General features: G+C 43.6%; 1 protein-coding gene across 1 annotated transcript; it reads left to right on the top strand.

Annotated features, from left to right (window-relative positions):
- Positions 1-5,607: 5,607 nt before the first annotated feature.
- On the top strand, positions 5,608-19,532 carry ZC3H12D (zinc finger CCCH-type containing 12D). The gene is made up of 6 exons (XM_071547952.1): positions 5,608-5,777; positions 8,959-9,398; positions 14,340-14,479; positions 15,410-15,644; positions 16,247-16,353; positions 17,060-19,532. The coding sequence occupies exons 2-6, from the start codon at positions 8,962-8,964 to the stop codon at positions 18,052-18,054; spliced, it is 1,914 nt and encodes a 637-aa protein (XP_071404053.1). The 5' UTR covers positions 5,608-5,777; positions 8,959-8,961; the 3' UTR covers positions 18,055-19,532.
- Positions 19,533-21,035: the final 1,503 nt, after the last annotated feature.

Here is a 21,035-nt window from a genome sequence, read left to right on the forward strand (position 1 = left end):
TGAACAGTTGTATTCCATGGATAAGAGAAATTTGGAGACTTATTTTGATGGCATGCATTGTAGTTCCTGTAGTTCTCTGTAGCTCACTTGAGCTTGAGTCCAAGACTTGAAGTGGACTTGACCAAGTATACGAAGTGTATTTGTCTAAGAAGCTGCTTTTTTATGATTCTCTGACTTTTGTGTCCTTCAAGGCGTGGAAATAGAAATCCAGAGCTTCCATAACTGTCTCCTGAAGAAGTTTCTGAGCAGTGGAGCCTTGCAGGGAGTTGTAACTTAACAGCAAACAAAGTTTCAGCAGGCGTTCCTAGGAATCAGCCACCTGTGGGACATAGAGAACTTCCTAAAGTTCAGAAACTAACACCCTGTTTAAGGTGAATGTGCTCACTTTTCTGCAGCAGAAAAGGGTTTTTTTTTCTTGCAAAAGGTAATTGCTTAAGAACTGAACCTTTATAGGAATAGTGTATGGAAGCAGTCAAGTTGTTTTGGTGGTCAAAGGGTCTTCAGAATAAAGGGTTAAAAAATCAGTACATCCAAAAGGTTTCAAGTTTCTGATTTCCAAGATGCCTTAGTGCTTTTAAAAATACACCCAGTATCTTCAGATTGGCAAGACTGCCTGGTTTTTAAGAGGAAACTGAAACATGGTTGTTCAAAAATAAGGTGAAATTAGTAGGTGATTAAATGACAGCATAGAAGCTCCCACTTTGAAGGCAAGTACTTAATTTTAGGACTGCACTTCTAGGCTAGTCTGCTAACACTCAAGGGATCGCAGTCCAACTGCCACACGCATGGATGGCCCAGCACTCTGGATTAGATGGGATTTACTGCTACGGTCACTGGAAATGATTGTGTACATGTGGTTCTTTGGAAGTGGCATGAGCAACCATATGGTCAGCTGAAACCACAAACATTTCCTGCTGTTCCTGTCCTGCCAGAGGTGTTGAAGTGGACAGGACTTCTTGTTTTCTGAGAGTTGGACAGACCACTTGCTCTAATGTAATGAGAGTTCACAGTTCCCTATCCTCATTTCCTTTCGTCAGTGCTATCTCCAACCTCAGTTTCAATATTGACCTTTGGTGTTTATGGTAGTTAGGAAACAGAACAAAAAAAGCCCCACCTTCCTCTATAATGTGGAGAAATAACACTGAAGTGTTGCAGCAGAAACATCAACTTGCACACTTTGTCATAGCTGAGGTCTGTTTGTCTTCATGCTTTAGGTTCTTTGTTCAGAGGTTAAAGGCTTAAAAAACAGCTCCCCAGGGTTTTCTACTGGATTCCTTTACCTGCAACAGCTTATAAATATGATGTAGACTCTGAAGCGTTGTATTCTGTGGATAAAAGGAAGTTGGAGACCTATTTTGATGGCATGCATTGCAGTTCATTTAGTTCCCTGTAGTTCTCTTGAGCTTGACTCAAAGACTTGAAGTGTTCCTGACCAGAACACTGTTACGAGTGAAGCCTGGTCTTAAAGCATTAAAGACAAGTGGCAGAAGGGTAGGCTTTTGCAACAGACATCTCTCTGTAATCCTGTGGACCTCACACAAGTCAGTGGAAGGAGCATGAAGATTGTATACAAGTGCTTGGCATTACAGGATGGATGACACAGTAAACAATTACCCAAAACATCCATGATAACCCTGTGCTCCTCCTGGTGTGTGATCTGCCTGGTGTCTGTCAGCCCTCTTGCTGATGGCTTCCTGTTTGTTTTCTCAAAGATCATGAGCATGTTTATGAAACTTCCCTGGGTTGTACTTTCTTCAAAATCTTGGTTTGGCCCAATGATTTGGCATGTTGGCTCTTCCTTTGGGATGTGTGCTGGAAAAGTCGTTCTGCTAGCCCCATGCATGAAATAGAAGAGTGTTCTGTGTGCCATATGCCTCTGATTTTGTGCTGCCAAGAATCTTTACTCTCTGTAGGTAAAGCTGTACCTGCTTCCTTCTCCTTATCCAAAAAAACCCAAACCAAACCAAACAAACCCTAATAACCACCCACACAGAACAAATATAAACCAAAACAAAACCGCCAAACAGATGCCAAGCCAAAATAAATCCCTGCCCCTCACATTAGTTATTTGGACAAGCATTTAAAAATTTTCACAAAGTTTTCTGAACCAGTTGCTGCTCTTGCTTTTGTTCATCTCACCCTCTTGTAGCCTGACCTTTTTCTTGTAAAACTTGTACATTAATGACAACAGGATTACAGATTTTGCTTGTAAGCTTCCTAGAGTGTGGGTAATGTCTTTCCTTTTCTATCAAGCACCTGTTGCATACATAACAGTAGCAGAAACATTTTGAAAAATGTTAAATTACAGTAAGATTTATGTGAATTCTTGCTACAGGGCAGTATTTTTGTGTAAAACGCTTGATCTGGTTACTGACAGAATGTGCTTTATCCCAGTGAGCAAGCCAGTATCATCTTGGTAAAACGTGGGAGCTGTGTTAAAAGGAATCAGTAAACCACATTAACATTTAGGTCTTCCGAGCATACAGTACATCATTGAAGGTGAAAAGATGGTTCCAAGAGCTTTCTGATATCTTAAGCTGAACAACAGAGAACTTTTGAACTTGAAACTTGTTTGGGACTTTCTGATAGTAAAAGGTACTTTTTTGTCACAAGCTCAGTGGAAAGAACCTGAGTAATAGCAGTATCTTGTTGTATAAAAGGCAGAGGAAAAATAGATATTTTAGACAAAACCAAGTTGGGATCCTGCTATATCAGATCTTATGGTGGAGTTTTAATTTTCCAAGAAGTTACCATTGTCTGCATTACTGAAATCAGTTTTCCCTGTTTTTTTGTTCTCCCTGTTCTCTGGTCAGATGGAGAGTTCACCACAGTGGCATAGTTTTGGGAAGCAGGAAAGATGGTCATTTTGGCAAGCATACCTCTTCTAAAGATGGTGCCTCTACCAGCCTGTATACCAGATTGCCCATCAATAACTGAGCTGTCACTCTAATAAGACCTGTTAGGTTAGTGATGCAGACTTTTCAGGTGAAAAACTGTCTCCAAGTCAAAATTTCAGTGTCTCCAACAGCACTGGCAGCAAACAGCTGCCAACAGGTCACTGCACTGGCAGCAAACATCTAGACTTTCCCTAATAGTATGCAAAAATCCTATTTAAAATTGGGAGTGTAACAGCTGAATAGAGGGAGCTTGCCCTGAGGGTCTGATCCAACCCTTCCTGAAGGCAGTAGGGAAATATTCCTGCCTGAGGTAGGATGAGGACTGTATTTGTTCCAGAACTATTTAAAATATTCCTGGCAATAGACCCTCATTTGATTTAGCACTTGACTTATCCTGACTGTCTTATGCTAGTTTAGGGGCTAAAGAATTTTCCCTGTGATGAAGACTGTATGGCCACATACACTTGTTTGATTTTCCCAGCAGGTGAACTTTTACAGATGAGGAGGATGGTGATAATGTTTTTCTTCTGTGATGATGCAATAATGACTGTTTCCTTTTAGCAAAGCAAATAGTTCACTGAGGTGTGCAGATCAAAACACCTGCGGTGTTCCACAATACCAGTTTCAAGAGAGTTTTTTTCATACCAAAGTCTAACACCATCAGGGATTTTGTACAGGGAATCTCCTTGTAAATCATGCTTATTCTCTCCATAGTGTCCAGAAGCTGCCACAAAAAAAATGTCCTGCTTTGAGATCAGTAGTGATGCTTTCTGATGAAGGTCTATTTGTTTCACAAGTCAGTAAATCCTCAGTCCTCATCCCTGCCTCAGAACACCCATTAGTAGGGAGATCTTCCCCTCTGAAAACGTCTCCCATTGCAGTGCTTTCCCTCTTGAACATAACAACAGCCTGAGCAACAAAAAATCTGCCCTGGGAGAACTCAGTGTTCTTGTCAGCACAAGGATTCACAGCAGAGAAAGCAAATGCTGTGAAACCACTGCCTTGGGTGCTCAAATGTTTATCTGTGTTTAAGGCCATCTGAAAAACTGAATGTGCTTCTTTATTCCTCATGGTCCTCTCTGTCATCTAGTGACCACCTAGGTAAAGGCGCTTAACAGATTTTAGGAATCGGTTAAGGACCTTCCTGGATGACTACGATTTGAATGATGTTGAGGTCTTTTCCTCATGGCTTTTTACAGTAGATGGGTTTAGTCATTTCATTAGAAATGGAAACTCTCTTATCTATTTGACTTCTCCTTTTTATTAGCTCCATTTTGTTCCTATTTTTGTAGTAAAAAAAAAAACCAAAACATTTTAGTCAGAGATGGGAGTTAAAATGATGCTATGCAATGTTGCATGCTTTGCTCTGTTACCTGCCTGGATTATAAATAACGTGACATCTTTATTTTTCCTTTTCAATAGCACTGCTTCGTGGTGGACTTGTGATGAGGTGTGTGGCATTCTTCAAGCTTAAACGGAGCAAAGAAGAAATGGAGCATCTCCAGGGATGTGGAGTCAAAAGCTGTGGCTGTTTGATTTATAGCTGTTCTGGACAGCAGAAAAGTAACTTTTCCTTAGTTGTGACCTTAGGAACACTCCCCTCTTTCCATATCCACTAACCTACCCAGCCAGATCTTTGTGGATCAGGGGAAGTGTGCCAGAGGTAGGACAGATGAACTGGTGTACTGCCTCTTTAGCCTGTGACTGCCTGGGCACTGCTGCACACAGAGCATTCTGGTTCACAAAATGTTTCCAGGAGCCTGTGTGTGATGCAGAGGCATAACTTTCTACGGAACCACCTTGGGAAGGGATGGTGAGGCTTGCTTACCAGCAGCCAGTCCTTGAATTAAACAGGATACCACTGCAAAGGGTTTGGCCACCCTGCTTCCTCCCACAAAGTACGCAAGTAAGGGAGTGATTCTAACTGGGAAAGGTCAACCCTGCTCTAGTGTGTCACCTTTTGACAGTGGTAGAGGTGCTCTCCTTCCACAGAGGGGCACCCCCACCCTCCCTGGCCCTTGGGCCAGAGGGCATTGCACCTGCAAGAACTGATTGCAGCACCAAAATGGTTCCAGAGGTTAACCCTTCCTTGAGTCTCCAACCCTTCCTGCTGCCCAAAATTGGATTCGGGGCATAATTCTTTTGCACTGAGGTAAGGAACAAGCGGAGGAAAACCTCACATTTCTATTGGGAAGTGCCTGTCAGTCTTTGCTGTGGACAGGCTCTGGGTCTCTGAAGTAGCCTTTCAACTGAGGCACCAGTGGGTTAGAGGAAGTTGTTTAGTTTTTCACGTTTTGTTGTAGTCTCCCAGACCAGGTTCCCTCAGACATGGAGGTGTTTGCACGAAGCTTTGCAATATCAGATGCTAAGCAAAAGGTTGATTTTAAAAAATTCCTTCACGTGTGTCCCTGAAAGTCAGAACTTTGCCAGATGCATGGGGATGAGACTACCCTGACTTAGCAGAGCAACCCTGGTGGCAAACTTATCACTTGATCCAGAATTTTATATGCCATGTTCTTACTGCCTCATGTTATGGATCCCTGCCAGAGTGAGTTTGACTAATCTTTGCCTGTGACTCAGAACTGAGGTTGGGAACCTATTTTTTTTTCTTTTTTCCTTTTGAAAACTGAAGTGAAAGTTTATCAAGCTATACAGTTAAATGAGAGCTTGGCCAGCCAAATGAGGAAGTAAAACCTTCCTATAGAATGAGTTCTATCCTGCTCACTGCACTTGTTTGTTCTCAGTTGACATCAGTCTTGCCATAAAGCCTCTAAATACGAGCTGGTGACTTCCTTGTGAGGCCAGTACTGCTCTGAATCCAACTTCTGGCTGGTGGCTGGTGGGACGACACTGCTGGGACACAGAAAGAACAGCTGTCAGGTAAGCCAGGGGGATTACCTGGGAATACAGCTTGCTCTCTGGGGAGATTGACTTATTTTTTCAGGCAAAAGGAGCAATGAAGGAGGGGAAGAAAAAGGCCAATATTTTCTTAGTTATCAAGACAACAAATGACTGGTCTTGTTATTAAGAGTTTATGTGCATCTCTAATTTGTGAAAGAAAAATTCTTGTTTTTCTGAAAGCAGAGCAGCCTATCTCCTTTTGGAGAAATACTGCAGGGCTTGGATGGGCTGTCAGTCTTAGGTGGTCTGCGGCATTATTCTTGGGGGTGAAGGAGGAAGAAGAGATGGTCCAGACCCCAGGTATGAGAGGGAACACCATCATAGCAGGGAGCTCTTGCTGCGCTCCTTGTGTTACTCAGCACAAGCACCTACTTTAGAGAAGACCTAAACGGGCTGTGCATAGACCAATGCCAGGTCTGTCTGAGGCTGTGTCTCCTCTGCCTCTGCTCAGGCAGGATGTGGCTTTGGTGGGGCCTTTGAGGAGTCCTAGCTCCCTCTGAGTCAAGCTGGTCCTTATTGGGGTTCTGTGGCCTGAGGCTGCTGGAGGTGCTTCTCAAACGCACACCTGCAGGGCACCGGGTCCTGCTCTGACTGGTCACAAGTGGAGCAAACACCTGGTGGAAGGACAAGTTAAAATTATTCTTTGAAGTCATTCAAGATACAGTAGCTACCACTATGTTTTTGGGAAAGGTTTTCAAAATATTATTTTCTAATCTTAAAAAAATCTGTCAAAATAAATCAGACAGAAGATCATAAGAGGTCTATTGACTTTTTTAGTCAAAAGTATTTTTTAAAAATAGTTAAGATTTTAAAAGATAACATTTTAAAATATTAAGATTAAACTAGAATTTTGGATACCTGACTGAAGCCATTTCCTGTGTGTGTGTGTGTGTGTGTGTGTGTGTGTGTGTGTGTGTGCGCACATGGGGTCACAACACCACAGACACTGAGGGGTGCTTTTTAAGCCAGAACATAGGATGGGCACACCATTACCTGTGGATAAATTTAGCCAGGAAATGAGAAGACTTCGGCTTTCAGTGGAGTGAAAACAAAAACACCTTCCCAAGGGGATCTGCTGAGATGAAGGGAGGAAAGCAGCAGGAGGAAATCTAAGTAGTTTGAAAACTAAGGTCATAAAGTTTATAAATGGGATTTTACAGCCTGTTTGTGATAGCCGAAGCTGGACTCTGTGATGTACAATTTCTCCCTTTATGCTGATTATAAGCAACCAATTGATATTATTGTTCTTTAATTCCCTCTTTAGAAGGATGACCTCAGTGTTGTCTGTGTCAAATACTACACATGAAGTGTTTTGAGCCGCTGACCATATATCTGGAAGCAGCTTGTGCCACAGTGCTAGCCCAGATGTGACAGTTTTAGCTATATTTGGGTACATCAATGTATTTCAGCTCAAAGAGTAACTATGTCAAAGCTGAGAAACCATTTCAATAATGAAAAAGCAGGAAAACACATTTTCATCTGTAATCAGTGAATTAAAATCAAAGATTAGATGTAAAAATTGCTATAATTATGGAATGCACTGTGAGGGAAAACAGTCACTGACTAAAATAAGCAATGCTTTAGATGCAAAAAAACACTTGGCACCTGCTTTGCACTCATGATTATGACATATTTAAGGTATTTTTTATTTTACTGATGCTGTTCATAATTTTTCACAGTGCCAGATTTCTTCCATACAATATCTGAAAGTTATAAAGCTACGTAGAAAAGTAAAGCTCGAAGTTGTATGAGGTGGGGTCATAATTAATTACCATGTTTTCCTGATCAGATAATCAGTTTTAAATTAACTGAAGCCAATGCAGATTTCTTCCCCACAGCCCAGTGGGGCTCTTATGCCTGAGATAGGAGCTTCACAGTGACCCCTCTTCCACTGCCTGTTTCCAGCACCTCTGTGCCTTCCTCCACATGGCTTCAGCTTCTGAGCTCCTGGGGTGGCCACTGCTGGGCAGGGAGTGGCTGGCAAGCTGGGAAGGGGATCTGGTGAATGCCCTCTGGTTATAGCTCTGGGCTCATCGCTGAGGCAGTTGTTTGGTCAGCTAAGTCTGCGTCATCTGCTGACTGCAATTGGCAAAGGCATCAGGGCCACCCTTACGTGCTACACGTGGGTAGAAGAACCAGCCACAGCTTTTATCCAAGTAGCACCATTAATTGCAGTGATGTGGCAAGAGAAGCTTCAGTGCAAGCATGCCAACACTGACTGAAGATGTTTGGGTTGATGGATGAGTGGTCACTGGGTATGTTGTTCTGTGTCATGCTTGTTGGGCTGAAGCATTCAGGGGTTGCCTGCATATGCTGCCCATCACCTTCTTTCACTGCGTAGACCAGAAACTTGCATAATGCCTTTCTGAAGAAGCACAAAGTAGCTTTTTACTACTTTTGTGTGCTCATTTCTGAATTGCCAGTTTCTCTTGACAATAAATATAAGTGCAATTGAAACTGCTTTCCAGATTGCCTATTGCCTGCTTCCAAGCACTGCCCTGAGAGCTTTCAAAGAACAACCTGCTTCTCTAAATATAAAAGCCCTCACTGAAATAGCAAGTAACAGGAAAAGAGTAAGTCAGGCCTTATCGGAATAGATGAGTGACAGAATTTCGTAAGGTATGCTTGTGTACACAAAGACACATTCTAGGAAAGGCAAAACTATAAATGAAGTTCAGAGTTCCCAGACACTTTGCAAACAGCATGTTTCCAGAAATCTCTGGATAAAATTTGCTATAGTTGTTAAGTTGCTATGGCATCTGTGCCTATCCAATAACATTTGACAGATATTTATCTCTGGCTGGCAAACCACACTGAGGAATTTGAAAATCCCCCAGTTACACCGCCCTTTGTATCATTTCCTGTGAGATAAGTCTGAAGAACCAATTCACTCATACAGCCTGCCTCTGTAGAGGTGGAGCTCATGAAGTAAGATGACTCCTGTCTCACATGATGTTTGGAGAGTGACATCTGGTGCTTTTATAAATAAGAGTGGACCAAAAAAATGCTTTAGTGCTGAGAGAAGACTGGACGGTCTTCTCAGAGAGACGACAGCTGATCTGATGGTCCCTTTGCTGTGCGCTAGGCAAATAACTGAGATTTCTGCACAATCTTCCCTAACATTTGCATTTTGTTGTTTCTAATCTTTCCCTCCTTAAAGCTGATGCCTGTTGGACAAGGCTGGGAAGACAGGAGCACTGGGTTTAAAGGAATGCAAATGCCCTCAAAGATGGCACTGGCCAGTTCAATTTCTAGCAAACCAGTACCACCATGCTCCAAAAAAGTGTCTGCAGCAGGGGTGGAAGTGAACCAGAGCAAACTGGATCTTTTCTGCAAGCTGGGTTACGGTAAGCAGGACATCTGCAAAGTGCTGGAGAACCTGGGCCCAGAGGCCCTGGAGAATGACGTGCTCAAAGAGCTGATTCGGATGGGGAGTAAACCGCAAACTCCGGAGAATCAGACTCAGCCTTCCACTCTAAAACTTGTTGCCCGTGGATCATGTAGCACTACACCAGGGTTGAAACGGCTTGGGGAAGATAAAAGTGATTCTTCCGATTCTTTGAGACCCATTGTGATTGATGGCAGCAATGTTGCAATGAGGTAAGCTCTGTTTCCTCAGAGGGATCTTTCTTCCTCTGAAGCTTTTGAATTTTAAAGCTGATGGCTTGAACTATGTTTTTTCTTCAGGTGAGAGATGCATTGATGTATTTGATGTATAATGTATGAATGATCACTTACTCATTTTCTTTGGGTGATGCCTACATTCTTGATGTCTCAATGCCCATAAATATGCACGTCACATGCAATCACTGGCTCACTCTGCATTTTGACCTTTTATAAGGCAAAGCTGGCTAACCACTACGGTTTGTGACAGTATCTCTCTCTTTTAGCTCACCATTGAATTTCCCTGCATTTTCAAATGGGTGCCTAGGATTTCTGAACCTATATGCTGAGGTGTTTCCAGGAAAAAAATGACGAACAGGTAGACAGACCAATCAAGTAACCTAAGAAGGAGAGGGAAAATAATGACAGCTGACTGTGGCTCCTAACAATAGCGGTTATGACTTGCAAGTAAACCCCAAGAATGTTCATGGCTTGTATATTTTTTGTTGTTTTCAATTTTGCTTCAGTTTTATGGAAATATCAGGGAGTTGATAGTTGACTTTTAACAACTAGACTAATTTCCTCCTTAATAATTCTGTTTCTGGGAAATGTCACATCAACCCATCCTGTCCAATTACATTTCCTAAGCAGTGCCCTGACACTGTGAAAGCAGTCTTACTGATGGGAAGGTTGGTATGTCCATGTGGATGGGTTGTCCAAAGACAGCAGTGGATTGGCTTCTGTTTACCCAAACAGTAAGAGCAGCCTCTGGTTCCAGGCTCAAGTCCAGGATGCACTGGCCATCCATCCATTTTCTCTGATAACTTCCCTGTCCACTCAGCAGGGCCACGTCTGTCCCTGCAGGCTAGAACAGGCCAAAGGAGGGCTTCCTCTCTCTGTTAGCTCATGTGAGGTGAGATGAGACCACATCTCCTCTGGTTAGAGGGCAAAGTGGACAAGCACATGCAGAGCAACTGGAGACTAAGCAAATAATGCCATCTTCTGGGTGAAGGCAGAAATCCTAGTTGAAAATAAGGGGTTCCTTGCTTAGAGTGGCTCACAGGGAGTGGGAAGCACACAGCAGAGCAAAACAGCTTGGCCTTGTCTGGGCCATGAGGTCAAGTAGCCAGGTGTTTGGATCTCCTGCCCCAGTTTGCATTTTCAGCCTAGCCCCTCCTCAGAGTGTCCTTGCTCCTCTGCAAAAGAACTGAGCACTCACCTAGGCAGCCTGGCTGAGCTAATCACCCACCCTTTCATTGTGCCAGGGACAATATTGTCCCTGACTGGTCATGTGTTCTGTTCTTTAGTCTCCTGGCACAACATTGTCTTCACTGATTTACCAGGTCTTGTTTTAGAAAAGGCAAAGGTGGACAAGGCAGAGGACAGCGTTGTTTATAAGATGACAGAAGAAGCACTCTTGCCACTGAGCAAAAGGCTCAGAATAGGTTGGTAGCTAAGGAAAGAGAGCATGACTTGAGCTTGGAGCACTGTGGGAAAGCTTTGAGATCATCCTTCTGTGCCAGCCTGTGCATGGGAGTTTGCTAGACAGATATTATTTAAACCAAACTGTACAGGTATGTGCAGTGGATGGTTTGACTTCGCACTTTGTATTGCTTTCCTAGACCACATGCCCACCAAGATGGGTTTCTGAGAAGCCACACATGCTTCTTGCATGTGAAATGGAAGGGTTTTTTTCTAGAAAAATTCCAAAACATGAGTCTAAGAGATGTTTGCCTGATAGATTATTGAAGTCTGCTGTTCTGCTTTGGACTCCTCATTTTTCACCTAAAAAGAATTAGAGGAATGTGAAGCAGTTTTGAGTTTCAAAAAGGCAAAGGTTTTACAGCTCTTCTCAGACATCCCAACCTGTGCCTCAATAAAGTTAAACACTACTTGGATAATGGAGGAGATACTGAGCTTGTCAAATCAGCTGGTACTGAACTGGCACAGCCTGGGAGGAGCTGCGTTCTTCTCCTGGATGCCTTTCGAAGTGGTGCTGAATGGCATTTATTTTGGCTAAAGGGATAGGCTTGGTGAGCGTTTTCAGTATTCTTGTTTTAATTTTTCTGGTTTGCTGTTGTCAGACAGAGAAGGACTGTTTGCAGAAGTTAGGGGAAAGGAGTGTTAAGTTTCCTTGCTGGAGAAAACTGCATCACCATCCACACCAACAACCAAAAAAGTGCAGCAGAAGCAGCAGTTTAAGGATGAAACAATCAAAAAGTTAAAGCCTCAAGAGGCAGTTGCCTGTGTGGAGAAAAACGTCTCAAGGATCTGTATTTATATCTTACAACTGGTATTTCTGGAGCATTCTGAGTTTGCATTGAGGGTTCACTGTGGAGTGCAAGGTTTTGAAAAGGATGTATATGCCCCGGGGTAATAAAGCGAGTGAGTTGGAAGTCTTCAACTATCAATCAACCTACCCACAGAAACTTAATGGAAAATAACTTTGCCTTCTGCCAAGTCTCACTCATCCAGTGTCTCAGTACAAATTATGTTTCCACCAAATGTAATAAGAAACAACCTCCTGCTGGCCTATCCATCGGAAGTGGGCGGGACAGTTAGCAAGGCAGTGGAAAAAAATCAATGGAGTTGTGTTAGTATGAAAGGGGAACTGTCATAACCCTATTCACTGCACACCAAAGAGGCTGTCTACTGTAGTGCTTGCGCTTGCACCTAGTTTTAAGGCTGTGATAGGTACAGAGGCCTTTTGCTTGGCCAGTGCAGCCCTGCACTAGGCTCTCTCCTTTCTGACAAAGCTGTGACTGATACTGTGTCATGAACAGGTGGAGATGGGGACATTTGCAGTTTTCAAAAGGAGTTGTTTTGCCTAAACTTCCTCTTAGAGGGTTTGAAATTGCACAGTTTAAAAAGGACTTACTGCATGCTAATCATGACAGCGATGCACATTGCTGCTTCATTTTCTGAGAGATGGACTCTGCTGGTCAGTAAGCCAAGTGTGACATTGGACCCTGTTTCTGGCAGGATGGAGAGATGAGACTGAGTTAAGACATTATCATCAGTTGTGGTCCATAGACTACCGGACTGCATGGGAAAGGTGACTGACGGGCTGATCTGTGACCGCACAGGGAGAATGTAAAGCTCTGAGGCCCCTGCTCCACTGCACAGCAGACACTGGTGTTGTGTGGACACTGCAGTGCTCCGCATGTGTATGTACTGGTTTAGATACACAGTCCCCAGGCTTGGCTATAGCAATGCAACAGCAACTGTATTAAGTGATAACACTGAGAGACACTTCCAGGTGGCTCATCTTCCTTGTTCTGCTTGGCCTTTTGGCTGACTCACCTGTGTTTGAGTACTTTATCTTCTGCACTCAGGTGTATCTAGAACAGCTTTCCTAAAGCTGACAGGATTATATATACAAGTAGTCAGCGTTAAAGAAAGCTGTTGCTGAACTTTCTTTGAGTCTAGGCATCAAAGATGTACCTACAGTGCCTTTTAGAGGCAGTTGTCTGAAACAGTTACCCAGACTTCCAATTCACCTGGCCAGGTGCTGTTATGACTATCCTGGGTAGATCCCATCCTTTAAAACCAAACAAAACAGCTGTTCTGTCAAGTACTGCAGACCATTTATTATTGCCAAGGTTTTTGTAAGGCTTCCTATTGCCTTGGTATCTATTAATAGGCAACCAGGTTTCTTCCTCCAAATTGTGCTATTTTTCATTTGTGGTCACCATTTCAGGATGGAAACTTTTATTTGGTATTAAATGGAACTTTGGTTAGGAGGCTGATGTAAGCAGAACCTAGAGATGAATCCCTGGGGGATGGTGATGGGAGAGTTGTTTAAGATTGTGGTATCATCCTTGACTGCTCTGCCACTGTAGGTGGTTGTAATAGCTGAGAGAGTAATTTACAAGTGCATTTTCCAGAGGTGAAAGCCTGAGTGAGGGTGTGGTGTTATTATCCAGAAAAGTCAAAGTGCAAGAATGAGGTTTCTGTAGATATTGTGAAGGTGTTTATACATTTAGGGCTTTGTGTGCAGTTTATTTTAGCTTCCTTGTGCAGAGGTAGTTAACAAATTGCCTTCTCTTACACATGCACTGCACTGCAGTCAAATTTTACATAAGTGAATGCCAAGCCATAAGGACTTTCAGGAGGGCAGAGTGACATAGAAAGGGTATCACCCCTAATTGGTTTTTTGAGGCTGTTTTATGTTGAATATTCATAATTCATTAGAACCCACCTTGCTGGCATTCTCTACAAGACCTTTCTAGGGCTTTCCTACCTCTCTGTGCAATGAAGACAAAATCCACCAACTAGGGCACTATAAAAGTGGTTCTGAGGTGCTTGTGGCCACCTCCACCAGTGTCTTTTCCCTTTTTTGGTGTCCTGGTTTAGATTCTCTCTGTTTTCCATCCTGCCTCTTACAGTTCCACTCCCCCATAGTTCGTCTCTTATTTCCAAAAGAGATCAGCAGTTGAATGCCCTGTGATCACACTTGCATCCTCTTCAGCCATTAAAATACCTAATGGCACTGTTACCAGAGAAGAAAATTACCACACTTTGTTTCTCACAGGAGAGCCTCATGGATTTCTACTTGTGCTGAAAGAAACTCTCACTCCTCAAACCTTTATCAGACAAGGCATGTAAAGGATCTGACATGGCCTAAAATCTTGCTGATACTTCAGGACACGAGTCCATCCAGATATAGATATAGATGGAGGGAACAGGCTTGGGTCACAGAAATGGGGGATAGGATATCTCTGTTTTTAAGTATCCCAACTGCTTCAGATAAATCTTTCTGGTACTGCTTCTGGAGAGGTGTTTGGATCTGTCCAACCAGAACACCCTGCCAGGTTGTTTTCTTGGAAACTGGTGAATGACACAAAAGTTGCTTATTTTGCTTTTTCTTGCTGTCTTGGTTAAAGAGAACTCTAAGCTTCATAAAAGCTTTGCCTCATCATCCTCCTTTTTTTACAGTCATGGAAACAAAGAGGTATTCTCCTGCTGGGGGATCCAGCTGGCGGTGGATTGGTTTCGAGAGAGGGGACACACATACATCAAGGTTTTTGTCCCACTCTGGAGAAAAGAGCCCCCTCGACAAGACAGTCCCATTGCAGGTAGGTCACCATCCTGGGCATAGTTTGGCAACTATTAGGTGTGATTTGGAGACAGAGGGTATGTGAAGAAGCCAGTACAGTTTTGCCCTGTAAAGACAAGCACAGTGCTAGTTGTGTATCAGGCTTCCCATCACTTAAATTAGTCATTAATTCATTGCCCCATTCACTGCTCCTGGCTAGGAGCTAAAATTGCTTTACCTTCTGCTTTACCGGCACAAGTTGTTGCTGGCAGAGTTAATGGAGTTTTTCAGCTCGCAGTGAGTCTATAGAGCATTTAAGGCCAGCAGGAGACAGCACCATTCGTTACGGCCTGAGTATTATCTGTTAGCCTGTTACCCAATACAGGAGCTACATGGAACCCTCGAGGAAGAGGGTTCCTCTTTCAGGAGAAGGAACTGCATCAGCACAAGTCTGTGAAGGGGTGTGAGACTCAGTTTATATGGAAATAGAACTGCAAGATTTGTGCCAGCAGCTTGGTGTTTGCAGACGAGGCCTCTGGGGATCTGCCTTTCTGCAGGGCAGGAATGGGCAGAGGTCAGAGTGTCCTCAATAGCAGCAAAAGAAATTCATTTATTTATTTTATCACTCCCACTTTATCTCCAAATAAAGCTCACACCAGGGCTGGTTATGAGCCTTCTAGCATCTAGCAGGGTAAAAAGGGAGTTCAGTATGCCTCTGGTGTGAAATTCAAGGCATCCTTTTACAGATAAGACTTTAAAAAAACCTCAAATTTTACAAGCTGCCAAATAACCACCAGATACCAGTGCATCTGAAAAACACACCACTGTAAGTTGCCTAAAGTGCTGAAACATCTCTAGATTCCTGTAGGTTTCTGGCAGATGATTGAAACATGGTAATTATTAATTAATTAGTTTCTCTTTTCTGTTTTTTTTCCCCTCCACCATCCATTTTTGCCAACCACCCCATCAGATCAGCACATTCTTGAAGAGCTTGAAAAGCAATCCATCCTTGTCTACACGCCATCTCGGAAGGTGAAAGGCAAGAGGGTAGTTTGCTATGACGATCGTTACATAGTGAAAGTTGCTTATGAGAAAGATGGAGTCATTGTGTCCAATGACCACTACCGGGATCTCCAAAATGAAAACCCTGAGTGGAAATGGTTTATTGAGCAGCGACTACTCATGTACTCTTTTGTCAGTAACAGGTAAGAGACAGTTTGTGTTATATAATCTAGAATTTAAATAGCATGTGCCAAGTCAGTTCCAACATCAATGTACCTCCCACCAGAGCCCTTTTTTCAAAGGAATTTCTGCAACTTTTCTTGTTTCTTGAGTTCCTACTCCCTTGGCAGTGGTCCCCTACTTGCTCTTAAACTCTTCCTTGTCACTATTTTATGAACATTTCTATTAATGGCAGCATTAGTAACCAGCTTTGCTTCTTTCCACTTCAGGCTGGGATGTTAAACCAGATCTTGGTATCTTTTAATGTCTATTTCTATAAGAAACAGAATTAAATCCATGAGAGAAGGCTGGCTGGCAGTACATCATGCTTTTGTAATCTTAACTTTCTAGAATAGGACAGACAAGAAGCTGGTCTCTCTGGCCCTTCACCAACCCTGTTGGGGAAAAATTTCATTAAGGCACTTGCAGTGTGCCTGCCAGGCTGAGCTGAGTGCTCCTCAGTCTGTCCATGCTAACCTCTCTTGAGTTTCCTAATAGGTGAGGTGTTCTGGGGAAACGCATTCCATGGAGACATCCAGCATGCATGAACAAGTGCTTACATCCATGATTTTTTCTACTTTTCCAGGTTTCTGCCTCCTGATGATCCATTAGGCCGGCATGGCCCCACTCTTGATAACTTCCTCAGCAAAAAGCCAGTGCTTCCTGAAAAGAAATGGCAGCCTTGCCCCTATGGTGGGTTTCTCCTCATGCTATGAACTGCCCCTCCTTCTCCTTCTTACCAGTGGTGCTTTCCTTTGGCTAAGGGCAAGTGACATTGCCATGTGCTGTCCTGCTTTGTGTGGTAGGGACTTAGGTTGGGGTTTCTCAAAGGTGTGATGCTTTGTTCATCTCCTGCTTAAGGGGCTTCAACCTCAGCAAAGGCAGCAGCTGTTTTTGGCTCCTCCATCCTTGCCTGCACACAGCACCCAAATGAGGCACCATGGCTGTGCTGACCACTCTGCCTGCACACACTTCTCATTTTGTGGAGTGAACTTGTGCTGGAGCACTTGGGAAAGGCCATCCAGACACTTTTCCTCTCTCCCCTCCCAATAGCTCTGTAGCAATGTTCAGGTTTCTCAGAGGTAAATGCCTATGCCATTTTTAAAAGCAACCCTTTGTAGCAGCAGGTTTCCCAGCCCACAGAGTGCAGGAGCCAAAACAAATGAGTTTCAGACACTTCCAGAATAGCAGAAACTTCCTTTCACTGCTTTCACCCTGTTATTTCTGTCAGCAATATTTAAATCTGGAGTGAACAGTACTGAATTTGAAATAGCGGTTCCCCTTTTCTCTGTGCTCATCACAGTGCTGCAAATGCATGGTGATGGGGAGAAATGATGAGTGTCTTAACAGATGTTGGTGCTAGTGACAACCTCCTGTCTGATATTTTTGACTCTTTCAGGTAAAAAATGCACCTATGGCAATAAATGCAAATTTTACCATCCAGAGAGACTACGTCAAGCTCAGCTTCCAGTTGCTGATGAGCTCAGGGCCAAAACAAAGGTCCCGTTAACCCTGAGGAAAGAGGAGAAGGGTAACTGCTCACTGTACAAGACCAGAGGAGAGCCTGCACCCTGTGACACCTGCACAGAGACTCTGCAAGAAACCAGAGGCTTTGCAGGGCCTTCCTGGTATTCAGGGAGGTCCCAGGGGAGCTGTCCTGAGCAGTCATCCTGTGCCTGGGGAGGTCCTGGCTTTGACCTGGAGCAACCACAGCCAGAGCTGCTGGAGAAGGTGTCAGCAATGTCCATCGGTGACGGCACCTACAGCTATAACTGGTCCATACAAACCTCTCAGGACAGAGAGGTGATGGACAGCCCTCACTGCAGTGACCTCAGGCACAAGCTGTTTTCACTTCATCGCCCTCATAGCTTGGACTGCACCTGCTCCCCAGGCTGCCCTTCCCAGCAAACAGTGCTCCCACCTGCACGAGGCAGGATGTGCCCACAGCACAGCTGGCCTCCGGAGTGCTGCCGTGTGCATGGAACAGCTCAGAGGAGCCGCTACATCCCTGCTGGTGCTCAGCATAAACAGGCCCTGGAGTGTCAGCAGCGTGTTCTGCTGCAGTCCACAGCTCTTCCCACTGACACACTTGGCCTGTACAGCAAACATCATCATCAGCAGCAGCAGCAGCAGCACTGTTTCCCCAGCCATGCCACACAGCAGCCCATTCTGTTAGACTCCAGCAATGGACTGGGCTTCTTCCACAAAGCCCATCCTTACCCCAGTGCCTCTTACAGTGACTACTGGCCCACCCCAGCTGGAAGGCCATCCTCTGCCCAGCAAGTAAACATACACAGGGAGCTGTGCTCCCTTTTTCCTTACAGCAAGATGAACCAGGGCATGACTTTGTACACTGATATTGAGGATCAGGAGATGAGAGCACCCCCTCTTTGAAGACAGACTGAGAAAGTTGGAACTGTTCAGCCTGGAGAAGAGAAAGTTGCTCAGGGACCTCTTAACACCTTTCAGTATCTGAAGGGAGCCTACAAGGAAGCCAGAGAGGGACTCTCCATCTGGAACTGTAGTGATAAGACAAGGGGGAATGGCTTCAAACTGAAAGAGGGTAGGTTTAGTTTAGATGTTGGGAAGAAATTCTTTTCTGTGAGGGTGGTGAGGCACTGGAACAGGTTGCCCAGAGAAGGTGTGGATTCCCCAACCCTGGCAGTGTTCAAGGCCCAGCTTGGATAGGGCTCTGAGCAACTTGCTCTGTCCATGGCAAGGGGTTGGAATTAGATGATCTTTAAGGTCACTTCCAACCCAAACTATTCTATGATACTGTTTGCTTGACTTTATGGATTCAAAGACAAGAAACTTGCAAAACCTCCAGAGCAAACCTGTCCCAGTAAACACACTAGGGCAAAATAATGCTACTCTGAGGCTTAACTGTTACTAAACTGCATTATGGCAAAGGTTACAGCTGTTCCAGAGATACAAGTGTAAGCATCAATGAGCTATATTGCACAGGACATCAAGTCAAGGCAAAGGCTGTCATCCACTGCAGTGGGATTGCATTCCACCTCCCAAGAAAGTGAACATCAGGGCTCAGGGTAACTGGGCTGTCAGCCTTTGAACCTCACTGGTGACTGGATTCAATATGGCATAGATTTTCATTAATGCCCTGAAACACAGGACATGTTTTTGAAGTCCTAACCTATTGTTCAATTTTCACAGTCCCCAGTAAAGGGCTCCCCCATGACCTCCCCATGACTACTTGCTCATCTGGCCTAGAAAATGATTAGGTCTATTCCCCTAACACAGGGCTGTGCCCAAAGGCATCTTTGGGTCCATGAGACAAGCCCAGCCCCGTATCAGTGAGCTTTCAAAGCTGAGAACACGGAATCGCTAGCAGAGGTGGTGGAGGTACCCCAGAGCCCCTGAAGGGAGGCACAGGTGCATTTCTCAGGTATCACAAAAGATGGAAGTCAAATTAGAAAAGTCAGCTTCAGTGTAAGTGTTAATGTGGACTGATATTATAAAAATTTGGAAATCTAAATGATGCCAAAAGGAAAAAAAGAAAAAAGGTTTTAAGTGTGTCTTGTGTTGAATGAATAACTGTTGTTGACTTCACCCTTTATTACCCAATGTGGCCCCATAATGCAATTATACAGCTGAATTATGATTACAGATATTTAAAATACGTTCTGTTGGGACAGGTTTGATTTTCAGTAAGCTGTAAAGCTGCTAATCTCTCTGCATTATTCCACTGAATTCTTCAGGTTATAATTCAAATACTAAGATTGATCCTGAAGGTTTTTGGCATTGTACCAAAGTTTATGTATGTCAGTATGACATGTTTTTAAAAATGCTTTAACCCATTATAAAATGTTCATCTATAACACTTTGTTCTGAATAATATCTTTTTTATTTTCTGGGGTTTGCTTATTGTTTTTGTTTGCTTGTTTTCCAATCCTCTTAGCACTGATGCTTCATCATTTAGGTGGGATTTTCAAACTCTCTGACCCTGCAGTATTTAATTTCTCTGAAGTGCAATCAGTACTGTTTGTCCCAGGCCAGAATTAGACCTGGTCCTCAGTGAGAAGTTGGAATTCTCTTGCTTTCAAAAAGGTAGTAGTAGTAGTAGTTTACCTTTAGTGACATTATCATACGATTCATTTTTTAAAGGGGTGATAGTTTGATCTGTTTACCTCTGGAAACAACCACCAGCTCTCTTTTCTTGGTGGTGGTGTTTAAAGTATCTTCAGGAAATAAGTGTAGTGTATCTGTTCAATTTCTTATGCCCACATGATTGGCTCCAAGAAATTATGATTTGGAGTTTGGAAGTATGATTTACCTTCACAGAACATGACAGTTTTTTCCATGTCATATGGACTGTCAGAATGGCTTATAAACTCATCCACTGCATATTACATACTGATTAGAAATGATATTAAAGCAAAACTGTGGAATGAAATCCCCAAAAAGTGCTTTGAAAAGTACTTGAAGTCTACAACCATCATTAGTTGCGCTGAAATACATCATGCACGCCTCCTACACTGGTGAAACCTGAAACATTTCATGGACCAGATGCCTATCTTGAGCCTGTGCAGGGCCAGGCTCATCAGCTTGCCCAACAGCCTGTACCAGGTCTTTCTCAGCTGCTGCTGTACACACACATGCACTTGCAGACAAAGTGAGATGCTGAGTGGAAAAATACTCCCACCTACTCAAAAAAGCAAGTCCCAAATGACAGCATTCAGAAAATATACCACAGCAACAGAGCAGGATATAACTGTACATGTCAACATCTGTTTTCCTGTCTGGAATGTATATATATCTTCTAACACAGAAAGTATTTAAAAATCTATAGGAAAATTGGCACTGCTTTTCTATGGTGCCCTCAGCTTGCTGGAGACGTGCATGAGCTTCTCTCCCTTTCCTTTGAGGATGCACAGGAATTTGGTGGTTGTCCAAAACCCTCTCTCTATGTTTAATAACTTATTTTTCTTTCATTTCTGTCTTATTTAGAGAGGAATCTTTTAGTAAAATACATAGAATGTGCATTCTACTGAGAAAGTGTCTGAGAAAATAAATCAGACTTTGGTGCTAAACAGAACTTGATTTATCTTGGCTCTTGTGCTTACTAGAGGGTTTTTTCTCATGGAGATTTTGTTTGAAGGGCAGCTCAGCAGCAGTGCTGTGTCACTGCCTGTTTGAGAGGAGCTCTGCCGCTGGCCAGGAGCCCATGGAAAGCACAGACCATTTTCTTATTTCACCACAGCACAAGCACTTTCCAAAGCAGGAGGATTTCTTTTTGCCTTTGTCAGCTCCTTTAATAAGGGAAGGGGCTACTAACAGAAAGGAGGTGGCAGCTCTTGTATAGACAGCATAGAAGGCTGTTGCTATTTGGTATCTCTGCTAGGATGCATTTGAGGCCA

The sequence above is a fragment of the Pithys albifrons genome, chromosome 2 (assembly GCF_047495875.1).
Source record: "Pithys albifrons albifrons isolate INPA30051 chromosome 2, PitAlb_v1, whole genome shotgun sequence".
NCBI classification, from domain to species: domain Eukaryota; kingdom Metazoa; phylum Chordata; class Aves; order Passeriformes; family Thamnophilidae; genus Pithys; species Pithys albifrons.

What these genes read in the sequence shown, in the direction of transcription:
- ZC3H12D (XM_071547952.1), top strand. Translation starts at nt 8,962, where the DNA reads ATGCCTGTTGGACAAGGCTGGGAAGACAGGAGCACTGGGTTTAAAGGA. An exon ending in TACTCTTTTGTCAGTAACAG is followed by an intron (nt 15,645 to 16,246) that starts GTAAGAGACAGT and finishes CTACTTTTCCAG; the next exon opens with GTTTCTGCCTCCTGATGATC. An exon ending in ATGGCAGCCTTGCCCCTATG is followed by an intron (nt 16,354 to 17,059) that starts GTGGGTTTCTCC and finishes TGACTCTTTCAG; the next exon opens with GTAAAAAATGCACCTATGGC.